Source organism: Opisthocomus hoazin, chromosome 8, assembly GCF_030867145.1.
Source record: "Opisthocomus hoazin isolate bOpiHoa1 chromosome 8, bOpiHoa1.hap1, whole genome shotgun sequence".
Classification (NCBI taxonomy): domain Eukaryota; kingdom Metazoa; phylum Chordata; class Aves; order Opisthocomiformes; family Opisthocomidae; genus Opisthocomus; species Opisthocomus hoazin.
The window spans coordinates 21,888,402-21,906,495 of record NC_134421.1 but is presented as its reverse complement, the minus strand read 5'-3'; the positions used below and the strand labels follow the sequence as shown (position 1 = coordinate 21,906,495).

Sequence of the window (18,094 nt, the reverse complement as noted above, 5' to 3'; positions counted from 1 at the left end):
AAAGCTTTTCATACAGATCATACACAGACAAGCAGACAATGACAAAGACAAAATTTTATTTTTCAGTCTTCAGATACTTGAAGTTCCAACCACGTTGCTATGAAGAGGAAAGCTGTGCACAGAGCCATACTATCCACCAATTAATATTCCATGTTTTTAAATTCCATGACTGAAAAATGACTACATCTCAGAACAATTTTTCATGTGTTCTAAAAATTGCTTGTAAAAAAAAACATTCTCCCAATTCCAATGATTTAGCAATTTTGCTGTTTTACTTGGAAGTGCAAAATAGAAAGTACTGAACTTGATCTGGAAAGTTCATTTTAAACTAAATTAGCACCAAAGCAGGAGAGCATCTTATGGCATAATCAAGCACATATATCAGCAGTTTGTGGAAGCAGTCTCTCCACAACAAGGAAATTTCAAAGCCATCAGTAACTTCGTCACTGATCCAGGTTCAAGTCTTTGCCCACAAGCATTGAAGTGACTGGGTGCATAGAGGCTCTATGCTCCAGAAATGTTTTGACAGTCAGATCTCGACACTTCTCAAAACTGTAAAGATCCCTGGAGAAGGAAAGAAACAGACAAACAAACAAAGCACCATTACAAAAATCTATGAAAATAGTACAACTGGGATTTTCTCAAGGTTTTACTTTTCTCTTGAAAGCCTCACATTAAGGTGCGTACTAGGAGATTAAGCTTTCCTCTATCAAAAAAAGTCAGCAAGTGGAAAGTAACTCTGAAGATAAGCTTGCTCACAGTATACAGAAAATTCTGTATTATATCACTTTGAAGCATAACATAAATACATATACAATTGTCAAGTATTATATATTCCGTTATACTAAAAATGCCGAACACATGAGGTCCTACAACTTGGAGATTACTTTTACCTGAACAAGGGTCGAGTAAACTTCATCCTGCCCTGATCTGTTGCCATTTTTAGAGCCAGAGGAATAGCTTCTTCCCACCTGGACTTGATGCAGAGACGCAGCCACCTAGGAAAAAAAAAATTTACACTTTTATTTACATTTGTGGTGGTTAGTTACCTTATGATTCTATTCCCATAAACACTCTGGGCAGTGCTGTGTCATCACGGGAATGAGACCCTAGCTAAGTTCAACATAAAATATTCAGTGTCTGACTAGAACATTACAAAACCAGACTTTTCCATAAAATAGGAAAAATGTTTTTCAAAGTTTCTCCACAATGGTCTGATTATTTTCTGCAGCTTTGTATTTCTTTTATATTACAGTAGTGTCCAGTCGCATCATGTAGACTTAGAGCTGATTATATAGCACTTGTCACATTTCACCAAGTGATTAAAAAAACCCCAACAAAAAACTCAAACAAAACATCATCAGCAACAGGCACGCACTTGTTTTAAAAATAAGAAGAAACTGATCTTGTTATAAGAAGTAGGAACTATGTTGCATGTTTAAAACATTTAGTTTTGTTAATAAGAAACAAAAGAACTGTAAGTTAGTTAAGGCAGAATAACCATCACTATTGCAAATGTACCCAAGTACATAACAGTAGCAAAATATGCAATACTTCAAGGTATTTGTAAAGATTACTTGTGTCTTCAACACCACCTTTTTCTAACAAGTGACATGTGCAAACACAAAACAGAAGAAATTAAGATGGCAGTAGAATCAAGCCATTTAGCTAGAAAGCATTTCCTACTTGTTTAGAAACTTCCTTTGATATTTACTGCTTTTTTGACGAGACAAAAGCTTTGTGACAGCGAGCATTAAAGTGTGACAAAAAAGTTTCCAAGTTGTGTTGAAGAAAACACTGGCACATCAGCAGAAGCTGATTAACTAAGTCCAGAAGACCTGATCCTGACTAAATCTTTTGAAAGACTTTTTCAAGTATGTTTGAGTCACAGAAAGGCTCGCTATTTTATTATACAGTACCACCCCAAAATAAAAGTTATCAGGTCATCGCGTTCCTTTGCTAACATGACAGATGAAAATAAGGGACAGCTAATCCACTGATCACTTCTAGTTCTTCTACTAGACTATATTTATCCAATTCATAAATAACAGACTATCAACTCTGGTAAGTATGCTTGCTCACACACTTACAAAAAAATTCCACAACAGCAACAACAAAAACACCCCTGAAACTGTGCACCAGTTCTAAACAACAGTATGTCTCAGACCACTTAGGAAACAAGACTGTTTGCTTTATGAAAGCATTTAAGACTAGAAAAACACCCATACTAGAACAAACCTGAATCTTATTTCAGAATTGTTTATAGCATTGAAGTCATACACTTGCTGCATACGTTGGACATGTGACACTGGAAGAGGAGCCTGAAAAAGGAAATTACACAGTCAGAATAAGCCAGAGACACACTTCAAGCCACATACTTCAAAAATAAACAGGTTCGTTCAAGAAGATTGATGCTACAAAGGAATTAAAAGCTTACCATGACAAATACTTGCATTTGTTCCTTTCACCTTCTCATAGTATGAGGGAAGGGACAAGGAATAAATGTTAGCAAATTCCCACAACCACTACTACCAAAACGTTCAAAATTTGAAGTATTTTTATTCTGTTTTATTTATAGCTTATTTGCTATAACATCAAATACAAACTCAGGCACCTTACAGTTTTGTTTTTACCTTTCAATCAAAATAATCTATACGTTGCATGTTAGCTGAAGAGTCAGAAATAATCAGGGAGGCACGGCTGAATGTTTTAGTAACTATGTATGGTGAGAGCGGGTTATTTTAGCAAAACTTAAAAGCAAATGGACAATTTAATACCAAAGCACACCCGGGCTTGTGCCTGCTTTTGTGACACCAGAATCAAGTTACCCCAGGCATGCATTTACCTCCAGAAGCAACAGTGCCAGGAACTCAATCAATTGATGCGATGACATTTCCTTGAGGTCTGCTGAGCTGAATGAGCACAAATCACTCTCTTTTGCCTAAAAGAGAGTGGGTACTTAAGTTTTTAATAGGCATTTCAAAGTACAATCAAGTGTAATTTTTTGTTTGGACACCTGAGCCAGTCCACATAAAAAAAAAGATACTGATTTGTATTTGTGCAGGATGTTACAAGTCGGGGAAGGGAGGAACTTAGGCTATTGTCTAATGTTTGGTATTCTTCACTTCAATTTTCACTTGTTTTCTCTCCACTAATCTTTTTATCGCCACTGTCTTTCTGTTAACCCTAAGCGAAAAATCAAATCACAGAATCACAGAATGGTAGGGGTTGGAAGGGACCTCTGTGGGTCACCTAGTCCAACCCTCCTGCCGAAGCAGGGTCACCTACAGCAGGCTGCACAGGAACTTGTCCAGGCGGGTCTTCAATATCTCCAGAGAGGGAGACTCCACAACCTCCCTGGGAAGCCTGTTCCAGTGCTCCATCACCCTCAGAGAGAAGAAGTTCTTCCTCATGTTCAGACGGAACTTCCTGTGCTTCAGTTTGTGCCTGTTGCTCCTTGTGCTGTCGCTGGGCACCACTGAAAAGAGTTTGGCCCCATCCTCCGGACACCCACCCTTCAGATATTTATAAGCAACATACAAGTACAGTGAAAAGCCACAGAGCTAGCAAAAGGAAGGTATGCCGAATTCTCCACTAGTTGTATGAGTTTTCTGGTTAAAATTATGAGAAAATGGTATGGTATTAGTTCCTCATTATGATTTACATATTTCAGTTTTTGATGAGAAATGAATACTAGCTCCAGTATAATGTAGGGTACTAGCTCCAGTATAATATAGGGGAATCATTGCTAATACAATATAATCAGTAACGTAGATATACCTTGGCATTTGTTTTTAAATCAAGCCGTAATATCAGGTTTTCAAAAACAGTATTCTCAGCCTAGTCACTACATACATGTAAAAAAAAAAGCCGGCTGTGTGCCTTGTTAATATATGTACTGCACTTCACGTACAGAAGTCACAGCAAATCCACAGATTCTGTGATGAAAGGCTAGAGTACAAAATGCAAAATCCCTGGCAGCCATACTATCACTATAAATACCTTCTCTCTCAGCAAATGATAGATTTCAGAAGAGAATGGCTCACTTTGTGTAAAGAGAACTAGGCTTTTCAAGATACAGACACCTCAGCGTTCTCTAACTACTCACGTTGATCCATCTTTGGCTCAAGGCAACACAAGCATTTGCTAGTGTCGTATCATACCTGTCAAGTATTAAAAACAAAGGATCACACTTTGGAAACACAAAAAGCTCCTGTAATATTTTTACAAGAATACTTAGAAATTATTTTCAAATGGCTCCACATTTGTTTGTTGTAAGCTCCAACTCAATATTGCAATACAATTTACAAAAGATCTATCACAATGAAATACATTTCAGTTTTAGCTAGAAGCACTTTGTGTGTAGGTAACACTATTCCTTGATCCCATACACTCCTAAAATGCTCAATACTTCTGAGCATATATGCTTGTACATATATTATAACTCATACCTGAAAACAGAATAACGTTGTAACAAGCTGTCAGAAAAAAGAGCCTTTCTTGGTAACTTTCAAAGCAAAATGAATTTCCACCAGAATAAAAATTATAAATATTAACAGTGACATTTTTTCCTCCTATACGTACATATATCAATTTCTGCATAGTACTAGGACAATTTCTAGTAAAACATTTATGGGAAGACTTTCACCCTGTTTACAAACTACTTCATGACTGTTTGGAAAATCATGCACAACCTGGAGAAAGAAGAGATGAACTATAAAAGAGTGCAGCTTACGCAGGTTTCACTGGTGGCATTCCTGGAGCATGAAACCACGAGTTCCAATCAACTTTATCAAGAACTTCTACCTACAAAGCAACACAAATTCTTATTCAATTTACAATGTTATTTTTAGAGAAAAGCATACCCTATGAAAACTAGTTTCAATTACATTTTTTTTTTAACATCCCTCCAATTAACCTGGAGAATCCTATACAGATTACTTCAAAACACATACTCCCTTCTAGGGGGAAAAAAAAAAAAAGTGCATCATAATGCAAACCCATCTTCTTAAGATGCCAGAATACACCATATTAAGATCCTGAGATAAAGAAGAGAAAGATAAAGAACTGCCCCTTAAAGAAGGTAATTCCTGAGCTATGCCATAGTTTCACTAACTAAAACATTTCAAGCAATTAGTTTTAAATACTACCCAACCTTATCGTTGAAGTAGGAGTACAAGAACTTCTTCCAGTCCTCAGTCACTACGCTCTTATAAGCAAACTGCTGAACGTAAGCCTTCAAGAAGCCAATGAAGACATCTGAGTTAAAAAACAAATTGTTTCAGTGTTTGAAATTAAAATAGAAAACAAAAATATATAAAGTCTGACTAACACTTACCTGGTCCTCCAAGAAGTTGTTCGAGGTAAAAAAGCAAAGCAAAGCCTTTCTCATATGGAACAGATGAATAGACAGCATCAAGATCTACTTCATTCAGATCAGGGACAAGGTTAGTTAGAAGATTTTTATCTCCAAAAGTATTTATCTGTGACAAAGACACAAGAAAATATATTCATCTAGGAAAACTAGCACTCTTGCAAATCACTATAATCCTATTGATAGAGGTATAATTCATTTAAAAATAATATGGCCTCATTGCAAAATATTCTTTCTTTTTCCTGAAGTTCTGAATCTGCACAGAACAGTTCACTAAACTTTCTTCTCATTTAGTTTTAGCAGTACCTGACAGTGTATCAAATAGAAAAATGTTAGCATCAATCACCCTGTGCTCCAGCTGTCTCAGAGCAGTTAATTACTGTCACGTCTGTCATAATCACGAGCACCTAATAAACTACCTGTATGTATCCCTTTATTAACAAATTATTTAAACTACTTGATTTAGATAAGTGGTATGAAGCATGAAATACAATGAAGAAATATTCATAATGAACCAGGTAAACTGCATCACCAAACTGAATGAGAGGGCTGGAAATATCACAGACTGGAAATCTGAAAACTAGAGTTTAACTACGCTACCCAAACACAATACTGAACAACCCTCCCAGACAGTAACAGATAAGAAATATGCTCAGTTATAATGCAGTACACAGGAAAAAAAAAGAAATCAGTTACTTGCACAAGGCATTGAAAATTCTGATGGTCATGCTTGCAGATAATTCTGACAAGCTCTCGGCTACTTACCAGTATGTTAACAGGTAACAGAGCAAATCAGGAATACCCAGAACAACCAAGAGAGTCTGTAAAGATGTTCATCCTTACCAAACATCTTAAAACAGTTCAAGAAGCTTTATCTAATCTAATCTGAGTATATTAAGCTATTACCTTGGGAAGAGATCATATACCTTGGAATCAAAGTTGTTCATCCTCTAATAAGAAAGTGTCAGATAAGCTTATTTGTGGGAAGCACATGAATCAGCTTTATTTTATTTAGATATATGCTTAAACAAAGTTATCATAACTTCAAAAATATTTACCGTATTCTGCAGTTCCCTCCAACCTCCTAGGGCTTGAAAGTGCCTGAACTGCTCACCAAACAACCGACCACCAATCCTGCGTTCCAGGTATACAGTATGTCCCTCATTCAGCCTGGAAATACATTGGTAAAGTCAGCACTAGTAGGATGGCAAAATGAATTTAGTTGGTCTCTTTACAGATTAATTTTAAAATACAATTTGCATTGCATTGAACATCACACCTACCAAAAATGCTCCCATGTTCTGTTTGTTACCAAGTTTCCTGTCCAGCTGTGAGAGATTTCATGAGCAATAACCTAAAACACGGAAGACAATGACAGATCTACTGTTTAGACTCCTCTGGAAAATGAACATCAAATCCCAACAGAAAGAAAAAAAATACTAATGGGATCTCATTTACCACACTACATTCCCAAAGCCAGTTAGTATTCACAGCTCTGTAAACTTTTCCATATAAGTTTTACTTAGAGGACTAACACTATCCTACAGAGCCTTCTCTAGAAGTAATTTTGAATGTCCAGGCTGCAAGTCATAGAGCCACACTGATCAACAAAAATAAATCCTCTGGTAGAACAGTGCAGGTACTTGTTTATGAAATCATATTTCAGAATACTGGATCCATGTCAAGTGATGGGCTAGTACTACTTTCTCAGCTAAGGAACTGCTGCAGCGTTGGGATGTTCTAAAATATCAAACAGGAAGAAAACAGTCACCTCTAGAAGGATAATGATTCATTATATATTAAAAAGTATTCGTGTCAAGTATTTCGTTATTCTTGGGATATGACAATCACCTTTTTTCTTACCAGTGTATCAGTCTAGTAGAAAGTGTGAGTTAAAACAGCATCCAGAGTACTCAACTTTCCAGAAAAAACAGAATTTACTCAAATCGTACTCATGCTTTCCACTTTAGAAGAAAACTGTACACAATGTGAGTTCTAGTGCATAGACAGACATATAGAGGAAGAAGTTCCTACAAGCAGTTTTCATGGGATCAATTCACTTGTTTTTTAAACATATCATTACACAAGACAGGAAGAGCTATTGAGTAGCTAACTTCAGTCAGTCCCCTATGCATACAGGCATCCATGTTATTTTCACCTGTTTGTTATACAAAATAGGTACGTCTCCACTTGTCTACAGTTTACTTAGGACCAAAACTCACTTTCTAAGACTTCTTGAGTTACTGCCCTAACTTTTAATTCCTGCAATAAACAAGAGACCAAGTTTTCAGGTATCTATTACAAAGGAAGTTAAGATACAACTTCAAGTTATGTTCTACTTGAAGACATAAACCTGTTTTGTACTTACGTTTGATAGCGATCGATCACCTGCCTAAAACAAACAAACAAAAAAGACAAGGCAGTTATCAGTTCAAGTAAACCACAAAATACACCACTTAATGCAGTTTCATGTATGATCCCTAACTCCAAAGGAGGTAGGAACATTTACGGTTCTTTCTAGCGGGAAGATTAATCCAATTTATGGATTAATATCTATCACTTGATGGATAAGCAAGCCCTAAGAAAAAGCTGACTTTTATCAGCGTTACACTTACCAATAGCGTTGGAGTTACAAAAGTAAGACAAGGATTTTCCATACCACCATAAGGAAAAGAAGGTGGTAAGACTAACAAATCATATTGTCCCCATACATAGGGTCCTGCTAAATCTTCTGCCGTTTTCAGCATAGCTTCAGCCTGAAAGAAGAATTCACTTTAGTTTCTAACATGACTTCTGACTACAAACACCAAACAAGTAATAAGGTATTGATCCCACACTTCATTCTCTTTCACTTTGGTATGTCCCACATGCAACACGAGTACAAGACACTATCAGAATTTATGCTCAGTAGTAGTTTTGTATTGAACAGCATTTTTTCAGGTAGGAGGTAGAGAAAGAAGGGCTACAGATGAACAACAACACACTGAACCTTTTCCAATACTATGTGAAACAGTTAGTTTACAAAACGTTTTTTGTTAATTACCCACCTCAGCAAATTCATAGGCCGATTTATCCACTAGCTCCTTTTCAGCCCACACCAGTGTCCTTGGGCCAATCTTCCTGTTGAAAGTAAGAATGCCACTAAGGCACCATGAAATGGAAATAATTCTATGGGAAACTCATTGAGAGAATATATGATGAACTGTGCTCATGAGTAACCCAAGTTACTGCAGAAACTCTAAACAGAGAGTCTTCCTCCTCTCTTCCATCTCCACTGCTAATGTAACACTAGAAATAGCTTTAGAAAACAAAACAAACCACACACATTCACTGTTCAGGACAAATAATTAGGAAGCACATTTACAGATTTTAGAATGCAGTAAAGCTCTATTGCGAAAGCATTATTATGGGCTAGACTAACACGCCCTTGCACACACGAGCACGGAGGCTGAAGCTATCATTTGCTGCCCTTTGTACATGACAATGCTTATCTGTTACCACAGGAAAAAGATACTATTCCCTGAGCTGGAAAAAGCCCTTAGTGGTTCCAATCAGTTCCAAACTCTTCATGGTATTACTTTAAATTACAGCTAAAGTATATCCTAGAGAAAAAATGATGCAAGAGTGAATCAAAAGACCTGCAGTTTGATACAAATAAACAGGTTCACTGAACCTCTAAGACTTTTTAAAACTAGAAACAAGACCAAGAAACAAAAAAGACATAACTCTGAAGATTTATTATGATTAATATATATACTTTGTGCAGATTCACTCACCTGCTTTCTAAAGCTCCAACCACTAAAGCAACCAAGTAGCAAGGTATGGGAACCTAATGGAGAACATGAGAAAAAAAGAAATCTTATCCGTAACGTGAACTATCATCACCACCGATTCAGTTAAAGAAAAACAAAGGTATGGAAATAAAGAGACACGCATATTTCCTCCATAGTTTCCTGCCCTATGTTATAATAAAGGCACTGTTTTTCCTCACCAAATGATATTCCTTTATCCCCAAGAAGTATTTGCTTCACACATTTCATGGAAAGGCCACAAAAGCGTAAGTGTCATCTCTGTTCAAAAAAAATCTACATATGTAAGAGCATACAAAAACGCCACTGGTTTGGTTACTGTTCAAAAGACAGTCAGTTTTCTATATTCGTTCCAGTTCCATTAAATTTTATGGAAGGAGAAGTTAAGAGATACTGCTCAGATAAAGGGCAGCTGTATCAAACAAAGATGCAGGAAGAGGTTTAATGAATTCAAGTAAACAAGAATATTTGTGGAAACAAAAGATTCAGCAAATTCAAAATATATGTATTTGATTTCCATGCTTGGTATTAAAATAAATTCTAAATATTTTTATTTTAATAAAAAAAAAAATCCAAGACCACAGTATCTTTATAGAGAAATGCTTTCTCCCAGTGCTCTGGAAACAAAAGGGAATAATACAGCTGTCCCTGTAAAAGTTCCATTTTATCTGACTAAACAATGTTAAATAAGTAAGACTTCAAATCATAATTACTTGGAGACAACATCTCAGAAAATTTCATTCCATCATTTATTATCCCCAAACCATTTCAATACCATTTATTAAAATACCCATATCATGGGTGTTTTAATTTTATATATTAATCCACAGAATATATTCTCGAAAAGATTTACATCCATTGACTTGTGTTATAGAGAGGTTATTAAAAGCTTGTCAATATATCCCTATGTTTTAATGTCCAATTTGCAAATCTGAAACTTTGAAATTATTTTAAATCTCAATTCTTGTTGGGTTATAAATTAATTTTTCCAGAGGCTGCTCTCCACTGCACTTCTTACCAGCCTGGCCATGCAGGAGCAAATAAAGTAGTTTTAGGAAAGCTCAGCACACACATATCCCAGAGTTTGATGCATTTGTCTCTCATCTAATGAAACACATGCCATTTCTAACAAATCAGTCTCATGGTTTTGTATGTGAGATGACGCATACGTCTTTTTTAATGCACTTGTCTTCTTTTGTCTGTGTATTTTGTGTTTAATGCATTTGACTCTCTTGTCTAAAGAAATACATGCCTTTTCTAACAAATCAGTCTAATGGTTTTCTATATAAGAAAGTGTAGTAAAATTTCCATTAGACTAAATGTTATTCCTTGTACAGGTTCACCAAACTTATCAACAGTGTATTTCCAGACAACATACAGCTCTGGATAACATAGTGCACAGAAGTTACACACTCTAGACCAAGAGTGGCAAATGTTTTTGCTTCACAGAGAAGGCAGAACACTGCATATTGAACAGATCACAGAAAAGGTGACATTTTTTTTTTTCTCTCTCTCCCCTCCTGCCTCTCTTAGGTTTCATACAGCAGCCAAATCAACCCAACAGCTGCTGCAGTTCAGAGCAGGTTCCCCTCCTCTCTCCCCTAGTCGCACATTTCCACCCCTCCTTGCATTCAGTCAATCCCTCAGCAGCCCAGATCAGCTTACTAAATTTCTTTTTCAAAGGCTTATGTTAATTTTTGGCTGCTTGTTCAGCAAAATGAACTAGGCTCATCAAGAGATCCTATAAACATCAAAACCATAACCCAAAAAGCTGTGAGAACAAAAAAGCCAGGAGAGTAAATTGAGACTGCACTTCAGGAGCAGTGGAATCATTAAACTAGCTGCACCACTTAATAAAACTTCATGCTGAGAACAGTAATCTTTAATTAGCTGGAGGTACTTTCCACAAAAGCCAAAGTTTTCACCATTCAAAAAAAAAAAAAAAGTCTCCACTGTCAGAATTTGCCTAACTTGAAATTAAAAATTGGTTCCAACGCTCAGCTTCACTGCCAAGGTCTCGGTAAACTTAAAATTTGCAGGATCTGTTTGCCAAAACTCACTCCCATGTTATTCAACTCCCATGTTATCCAACCCCGTGCATTATTTCCCAAGAATCGGTGCAGACAGAAAGGGTTTTGACAGTACCAGCTTTCAGTATACTAAACGTTTTCAAAGCTCGAATTTGGCTTTTCTGGGAATGCCCAAACGACCAGTAAACATCACCAGCATCTACTGGTTGACTTTTCAGAGCTGGAGATTCATAGTACCTCGTATTTCTATAGTTGCAAAGACCCGTCATACGTCATGTGATTTACTGATGACATCAAAACCACACCTGAAGCAATTGTGAACTGCAAGAGTTAGGAATAAGACATTAGGCGTCTGTTCACTAGCCTGGAGCACTTACATTCTGACTGAAACAGTATATCTTCCGACTGCTGTCCTCTGGGTCAGGCATCTCTCCATCGCGATTTGCACTCATAAGAGCCACCAACTCTTTAGGAACAGATATCTGAAAGATCACCTGACTATGAGGAACTCAGTTGGCACACAGGATTGTATCACATACTAGAAGCCGCGACAGCAAAAAGAGTAGTCCAGATTCGTTCTGTTGCTAAGTCCTCTCCGTCAAGTAGAATATAAAGCATATAGAAAATTTTGTCTTACAGCCTGGCAATATTTAACTAACCAAAAGGGTTACCTCTGACAGAAGTTAAAAGTTTCATTTTCTTCAGACTACTGAATTTTAATGTCACACTGCACAACCCGCTTTCTGCTTCCTTAAAACAATCAGACTATCTATGCCAGGACTGCAAGATCTCTGAACTTTGTACCAGAACGTATTACTTAAGGCACATATAACAGTCACTTCAGGTATTTTTACTTTACAGAACTCTTTGTTGTTTTACTGTCAGCTTCTCCTGATCTATGTACATATTTCTCTCCCACTACAGCACTTTTTTTTTTTTTTCTTTTTAAATTTTGGAAGTAAAGATACATGTGCATGAAAAAAGAGATATTTTATATATATATATATATAAAAGAAAATTATAAAGCTAGAGAAGTGCCACAGGGAAGATAAGTGCTTTTTGGCTCTTACGTTTAGCTAAACGTCAATACTCTCTGTCTTTATTTTAGGCCACATGCCAGCAGCTACCAAAAAAAAAATTCACCCATTGTTGTAGTTGCCTTTAGCTAGACATGACTTAGGTTCATCTACCTCTGCATAGTACGTTAATTTCACAGCAGGTGTGTCTTGGCACGGAAAGATGGCTCTGCAGTGGGTAGCCTGGATACAGGAAAAAGTGAAAAAAAAGTCAAAACATAACAATCATTCTTGCTCCTCCAGAGAATTCATTATCTACAAACCAGTACTTCCTATCACTTACAGTAGTTTTCATACTTAAGGCTTCTCCAAAAGAAATAATGGTAAGACAAATCAATAGTCATAGATATTGACTGCAAAGGACTACATGTTCTTCAGCAGGAACATTGGAGAGAGTAAAGCAGTTCTGGAATTATTGAATTGCAAACATATAATAAAATCTCGATGTCCTGACTTATTAAGTGTTTCTTTTCATTTGGGACCTTCGAGACACGCAATTAGAAGTTATGGGCTACTGTACTTCCCCCTACTAGCCTTCCTCTCCACCTCTTCGGAAACCAGGGGGAATTACAGTGGTATGTAAACAACAAGTTCAAAAAAGGAAAAAATTAATCCACTCAACCTGACACTGGCTGAAGAGAAACGGGAGTTTCTTTCCAGAAGTTTGCTCTGGAGAAAACCATTGGAGAGCTGAAGACTTTGGAGAGCTTTCAAAAGAGATTTCGACAATTGCTTCTTGTCCCCTGTGTAATAAAGAATATAGTCAGACTGTTTTGACACAGCTCCTGATCACTACCAAAATTCCTCTACAAAGATTTCCGGAAAACAGGTCTGCAGCACTGTCTCAAAAGCATTAAAGATAAGAACAAGCAGCATATTAAAAACAACTTTTCCCTTTCAGTTATGATAGCAAAAATTAGCTGGTTTATTTCCTTTTTAATGTCCCAAGACACTTCTATTACTGTTTTTACTAACCAGAAACTTTCCCTCTCCTCAAGGAGAACATGGACTTTTTCTTTAAACTATTTGGACTAGCCACGTACATATAGTTTTGCCACAACTATCTAACATTGTACACATAGATATAAAAACCCCACTGCAATAAGCAAACTAAAAAGTGTATAAAATCTATATAAGAACATACATGCCTTAATGACATAGGATTTTTGTATTCTGTAAATAAAAAAAATTACATTTTGCAGCTGATGTTATATTCTGTAAGTATGATCCTTAAGCAGAAAAAAAAAAAAATACCGAAAACAGTAATTACTGGAAAACCCTATGAATAGTAGGGCTAACAAGAAAAAATAAAAATGTTCACATTTTATTCCAAGTTTCAGAATTGGTGTAAAGTAAAAACTAACAGCTCTGTCCAAGACAGGTACCAGCTTGCTAACAACAGAACACACACAAACCTGACACATTGATACTTTAATTCTTTAAAAACGTATCAAAACCATCACTGACACCAGAAAACATAGAAGTATTTGCTTCTGTTATCTGAAAGTTTCAGGTTACACATGCAGCTCTCTGGAATTCACAATCTAACCATAAATCAGAACAAACTTCAGCTAGTCAGAAGAGCTGGCCACTAGATAAGCTGACCAGGTGTACATATCTAGTTTATAACCAGAATTCCAAAGTACACATTTGGCAAGAAAAGAGAAAACAATTTGTATTACCATAAGGCACATTGCCTACTGAACAGTCAGACTTTCATTTCTGACTCCTATCCTTTCCTATCAGTGTTTTATTGAGATTTACACGGGGGACTATATCTCACACAAGACTATAAATTCTTACGATCGCAACCCTGAACTCCCTTTTTCTATTTTTTTTCGTACAAGGAAATCTAGCAATACAAAAAAAGGTGAAAGTCTAACAAAAGAAACAGGCCTATGTTTCTGCTGTGGACTGTTTGTTCAAGCATTACATTTGTTCAGTTTCATATCAGATCATAAGCATTTCCCGAGAAGGGACAGCTATCGTGTGACATTCCTTTCTCTTCCACATTATGTGTGTTTCTAAATTGCACTAATTGAGAGAACAGCAAAAAAACCCAAGCGATTAGAAACCAGATATGAGTTTGTAGAGGTAGCAACCAGTTTTGAAAACAAAACAGTGAGAAGCAACTTAGTATACAATTCTATTCAAACACGGGAACCTCCTTATACAATCACAGATTTTAGCTTTGGCAGGTGAGATACCTTGGAGTTACAACACACAAAGCAAGCTGCCAAAAAATGTATTGTAATTTGGCAAAAACTTTTTAATTCATGCAACTTAAGAGGAGACCATGGTTAGTTCATTCCCCATCATGCTGCCAAAACTCAAGTTCCAGTTTTTAGGGACTTGGGCTTTGCATAGTCAATACAATAAAACTTTTATTATTTGAGAACATGTTTCTATCTAATCACAGTGGTAACCTGCAGTTCTACAGCAATGCAGCATCAGCCCTTGCATAAAAGAAAGGACAACAGGGTCTGTAATTCCATATGCGACATACTGTAGCAATTCTGAACATGACAACATTCAGGTAGTTGAAGCAGAATGTTACTGATCCGAAGCACTGGAAAAACTGTGATACATTACACACCATTTTGCTACCTACTTCGTCAAGTCATTTTGTACATGACGTAAGACCTAGAAACGGGTACAAAGACCCCCAAAGTTGTGGCTGTCTAATGAAAGCCGAATATTAAAATAATCTACAAGACCATACACCAAATAAATGCAACACTCTAATTTACAAATCCCTTTGCAAGCTTTACACAACGACCCTGCAGGCAGACAAGAAGGTTACACTGTGCATTTCGGAAACTACTTAAAGGAGCCGGCAAAAGCACGTACCTTCTTAGTTCAAAAGGAAACGTGATTTCCAGGGGGGTCCCCTTGAACCTGTGCTTCTCTCCAAAGCCAAATTTAGCATCCTGTCCATTTACAGTCACTTTAAATACCTGTAGGTCTTTTGAATCCAAGACCTGTAATGAAGCAAGTATTACATATTTGTTAAATAGTAAATAAATAACATAGCACTTGTCAACTCTTAAACACAAATATCGGTGAAGATATAAGCATTTACGCTTACTAAGACCAGAAAAATTGAGTAACTATGTTGAGTACTGGGAACCAGATTTTTAATATAGCAGCACTGAACTCACAAAACTGGGGGGAAAAGAGGAAGAAAAACAGCTTCTGACCATGAAAGTGGAAACAGGAGTTTACTAAGCAAGCTACAAAGGTAAAAGACTTCACAGGGCTGCTATGAAATAAGGAGAATGGAAGAAAAGCCCCTTACAAGGCTATCAACCTGTAACTGCTGCCGTGAATCAAGACTTTCATGCAACAGAAGACGAATTAAGTAATGCAACATCCCCCTGTGCAGCATCAGCAAAGTTCTGGGCTTTGTTATTAAGAGGATGGATAAAAAAAAAAAAGTTGCCAATCACAAAAGGATTTTATGAAGCTATCAGAAAAATCCCACATAACCCAAACTTCACTTTGGATATAGCGCACAGCTGAAGAGGTCTGTACGTTTACTCGCACAGCTAACCGAGCAAGTATCTGCCGTAATAAAACGCACATGAGAAAAAGCCACGAACGTAGCTTTCCAGCGGTTTGTTCCCATCTTTTCAGCAACGGGCTCTTCGCCATTTTAACAGTAAAAATTCCTGTTTCTACCCTTCCCTTGCACAAGGCGCCGGCTCCGGGCGGGACAAGCGGGGATACCTGGGCCGCCCACGGGCAACAAGGCGCTGCCAGCCCGGGGCTGACGTGCCCGGCCGGCGCGGAGCCTGCAGCCGAGCCGCCCGCGGGGGCGGAGGGGCCTGAGAGGGCGAGGCGGCGGCCGGCGGCGGCTGCGGCGGGAGGGGAGACAGGACGGGGACGGCGGCCGGGGGGGCGGCCGGGAGTGGAGACAGGACGGGGACGGCGGCCGGGGGAGGCAGCTGAGGGGTGGCGACGCCGAGGCGGGAGGACACGGGGCGCCCTCGCGCGCAGCGCCCCGCCGCTCCCCCTCAGCATCCGCGGGCAGCGCGAGGGTCGCGCCTCCACCCGCCCCCGCCCCGCCGTTACCAGACAACGCAGCCCCTCGCGCTCGGCGCGCGCGGTGAAAGCCGCCGTGCCCCGCAGCGCCCGCGCGCCGAAGTCCGCGCGGCAGCGCAGGTAGAGGTGGCGCGTGAGGCAGCAGGAGGGCGAGGCGAAGGAGCTGGGGTCCGCCGCCATCGCTCGCGCGCCGTTTGCCCTCTGCCGCGCGGCGGCGGGCAGCGCCGCGGCCGCCCCGCCAGCCGCGGGGAGGGGCTGCCCGCGCGCCGGCCTCTGGGAGGCGTAGTTCCGCCCCCCCGCGGGACGGGGCAAAGGCAGCGCGCGGGGAACTACAACCCCCGTGGTGCATTGCGGGAGGGGGGGGAAGGTGGCGCGGGGCGCGGCGGGAAGCGTGGTTGGCCGCGAGGGGCTGGCGCATCCCCGGGCTGAGAGCGTGCAGAAACCTTGTGAGGGCTGCGCCACAAGTGGTGCTTGTACACTTCCTCGTTAGTATAGTGGTAAGTATCCCCGCCTGTCACGCGGGAGACCGGGGTTCGATTCCCCGACGGGGAGGTAGTAGGAATTTTTGTTTCCTCGGTATGGGCTCCCTCCCAGAGGCGAGAAAACCGATTCTTAGGGAAATCAAAGCTGCAGCCAGACAGCCGTGGGAAGAGAACCCCTCCGGGGCCTGGCTGCCCACCTGCTGCAGGCTGGGGGCCGGCGGGGCGGCTGTGGGGTTGTACGAGCCCAGCTGCTTAACTGCGCGAGCGTGTGGGGAAAGTGTTTTTAATATTTAAATAGCTCAAACAGCTGGACGGGGGGGTGAATGAAGCTTTCCAAAAACATTCGCCCTTTTTCTTACATCAAGATGGGACACCCGCCCCCCCCCCCCCCCCAGCCTCACCTAAAGCTGTGAGGTAGCAACAAGGGGAAGGGGACAGGTCAGACGGAGGTGGCGGAAGGCAGCAGGCCGTCTCCCGGCCTGTGGTAATGCAGTCCCGCGTTTTAATCCTCAGAGCGAGAACTTTGGAGACCGGGAGGCCCTGGGGCTGTGCCAGGCCCCAGCCCGAGCCCGTGCTTCCAGCCAGTGGGAGCAAGGTGAGACTCCAGCTTCCCTCCTTGCATTTACTTGGTGTAAAGTGTCGCCAGAAAGGCGTTTTTAGGCACCACCAACACGCCCTTTGGTTTTTTTCTTCAATCCTTCTGCCAAAAGGCATTATTTATTTATTAACACCTTTGCACAAGGATACTGAAAGAGATCTCTTCCCTTCTGTGGGAGGTGCCGAGCAGAAATGTGATCTCCCAAATTTCTCATTCTCCGAGACAGAAAAGAGCCCCGTAGCTGATCACATGTAGGAGGGGTAAGGAATGAGGACCGGAGACAGGAGGCCAAGGCACCCGACTGCAAGGGGTGCGGGCTCTGTGTGCCTGGTGTCCAGCGCAGGAGGCCTGGAGGGCTTTGTGCACTCAGACAGTTTGGGTGCCCTGACCCGGGCACTGAGAGTGAATTGCGCTGTAACCATGAGCGACCTCGCATCAACCACAGAAACACAACAGCAAGCACTCAAGTGAGGACATACATACACAAGAAAAATTATCTCTTTGTAATAAGAGCTAAGATCCAATTTAACAAAAAGGTTTGGCAACAAAGGGTGATCACTATTGACAAAACATTGCCAGAAGCCATGGGCATGGAATACCGAATGCAGAACCTAACTTTTGTTGCCCTTAGAAATCAGTTCCTGAAACGGCATGTCTGCAGCCCATGTGCACACAGCCGCA

General features: G+C 39.9%; 1 protein-coding gene and 1 non-coding gene across 2 annotated transcripts; one reads left to right on the top strand and one right to left on the bottom strand.

Annotated features, from left to right (window-relative positions):
- Nucleotides 1-36: 36 nt before the first annotated feature.
- LTA4H (leukotriene A4 hydrolase) lies at nucleotides 37-16,556 on the bottom strand. The gene is made up of 19 exons (XM_075428470.1): nucleotides 16,364-16,556; nucleotides 15,140-15,270; nucleotides 12,912-13,032; nucleotides 12,404-12,472; nucleotides 11,591-11,695; nucleotides 9,151-9,203; nucleotides 8,422-8,494; nucleotides 7,990-8,130; nucleotides 7,743-7,766; nucleotides 6,658-6,728; nucleotides 6,433-6,544; nucleotides 5,339-5,483; nucleotides 5,156-5,259; nucleotides 4,736-4,806; nucleotides 4,109-4,163; nucleotides 2,846-2,941; nucleotides 2,239-2,321; nucleotides 894-998; nucleotides 37-564 (listed from the first exon to the last, which is right to left on the bottom strand). Exons 1-19 carry the CDS (start codon nucleotides 16,511-16,513, stop codon nucleotides 444-446), a joined length of 1,830 nt encoding a protein of 609 aa, XP_075284585.1. The 5' UTR covers nucleotides 16,514-16,556; the 3' UTR covers nucleotides 37-443.
- A 257-nt stretch (nucleotides 16,557-16,813) lies between these two features.
- Nucleotides 16,814-16,885, top strand: TRNAD-GUC (transfer RNA aspartic acid (anticodon GUC)). The gene has a single exon. It is a non-coding gene; the product is annotated as a tRNA-Asp (tRNA).
- The last annotated feature ends 1,209 nt before the right edge of the window (nucleotides 16,886-18,094 follow it).

Bases quoted from the DNA above. Each gene is read 5' to 3' on its own strand.
- LTA4H (XM_075428470.1), bottom strand. From the start codon at position 16,513: ATGGCGGCGGACCCCAGCTCCTTCGCCTCGCCCTCCTGCTGCCTCACG. The intron at 4,164-4,735 runs GTAAGCTGCACT...AATACTTGACAG, and splicing joins ATGCCACCAGTGAAACCTGC to GTATGATACGACACTAGCAA. The intron at 2,942-4,108 runs GTGAGTAGTTAG...ACTCTCTTTTAG, and splicing joins TGAGCCAAAGATGGATCAAC to GCAAAAGAGAGTGATTTGTG.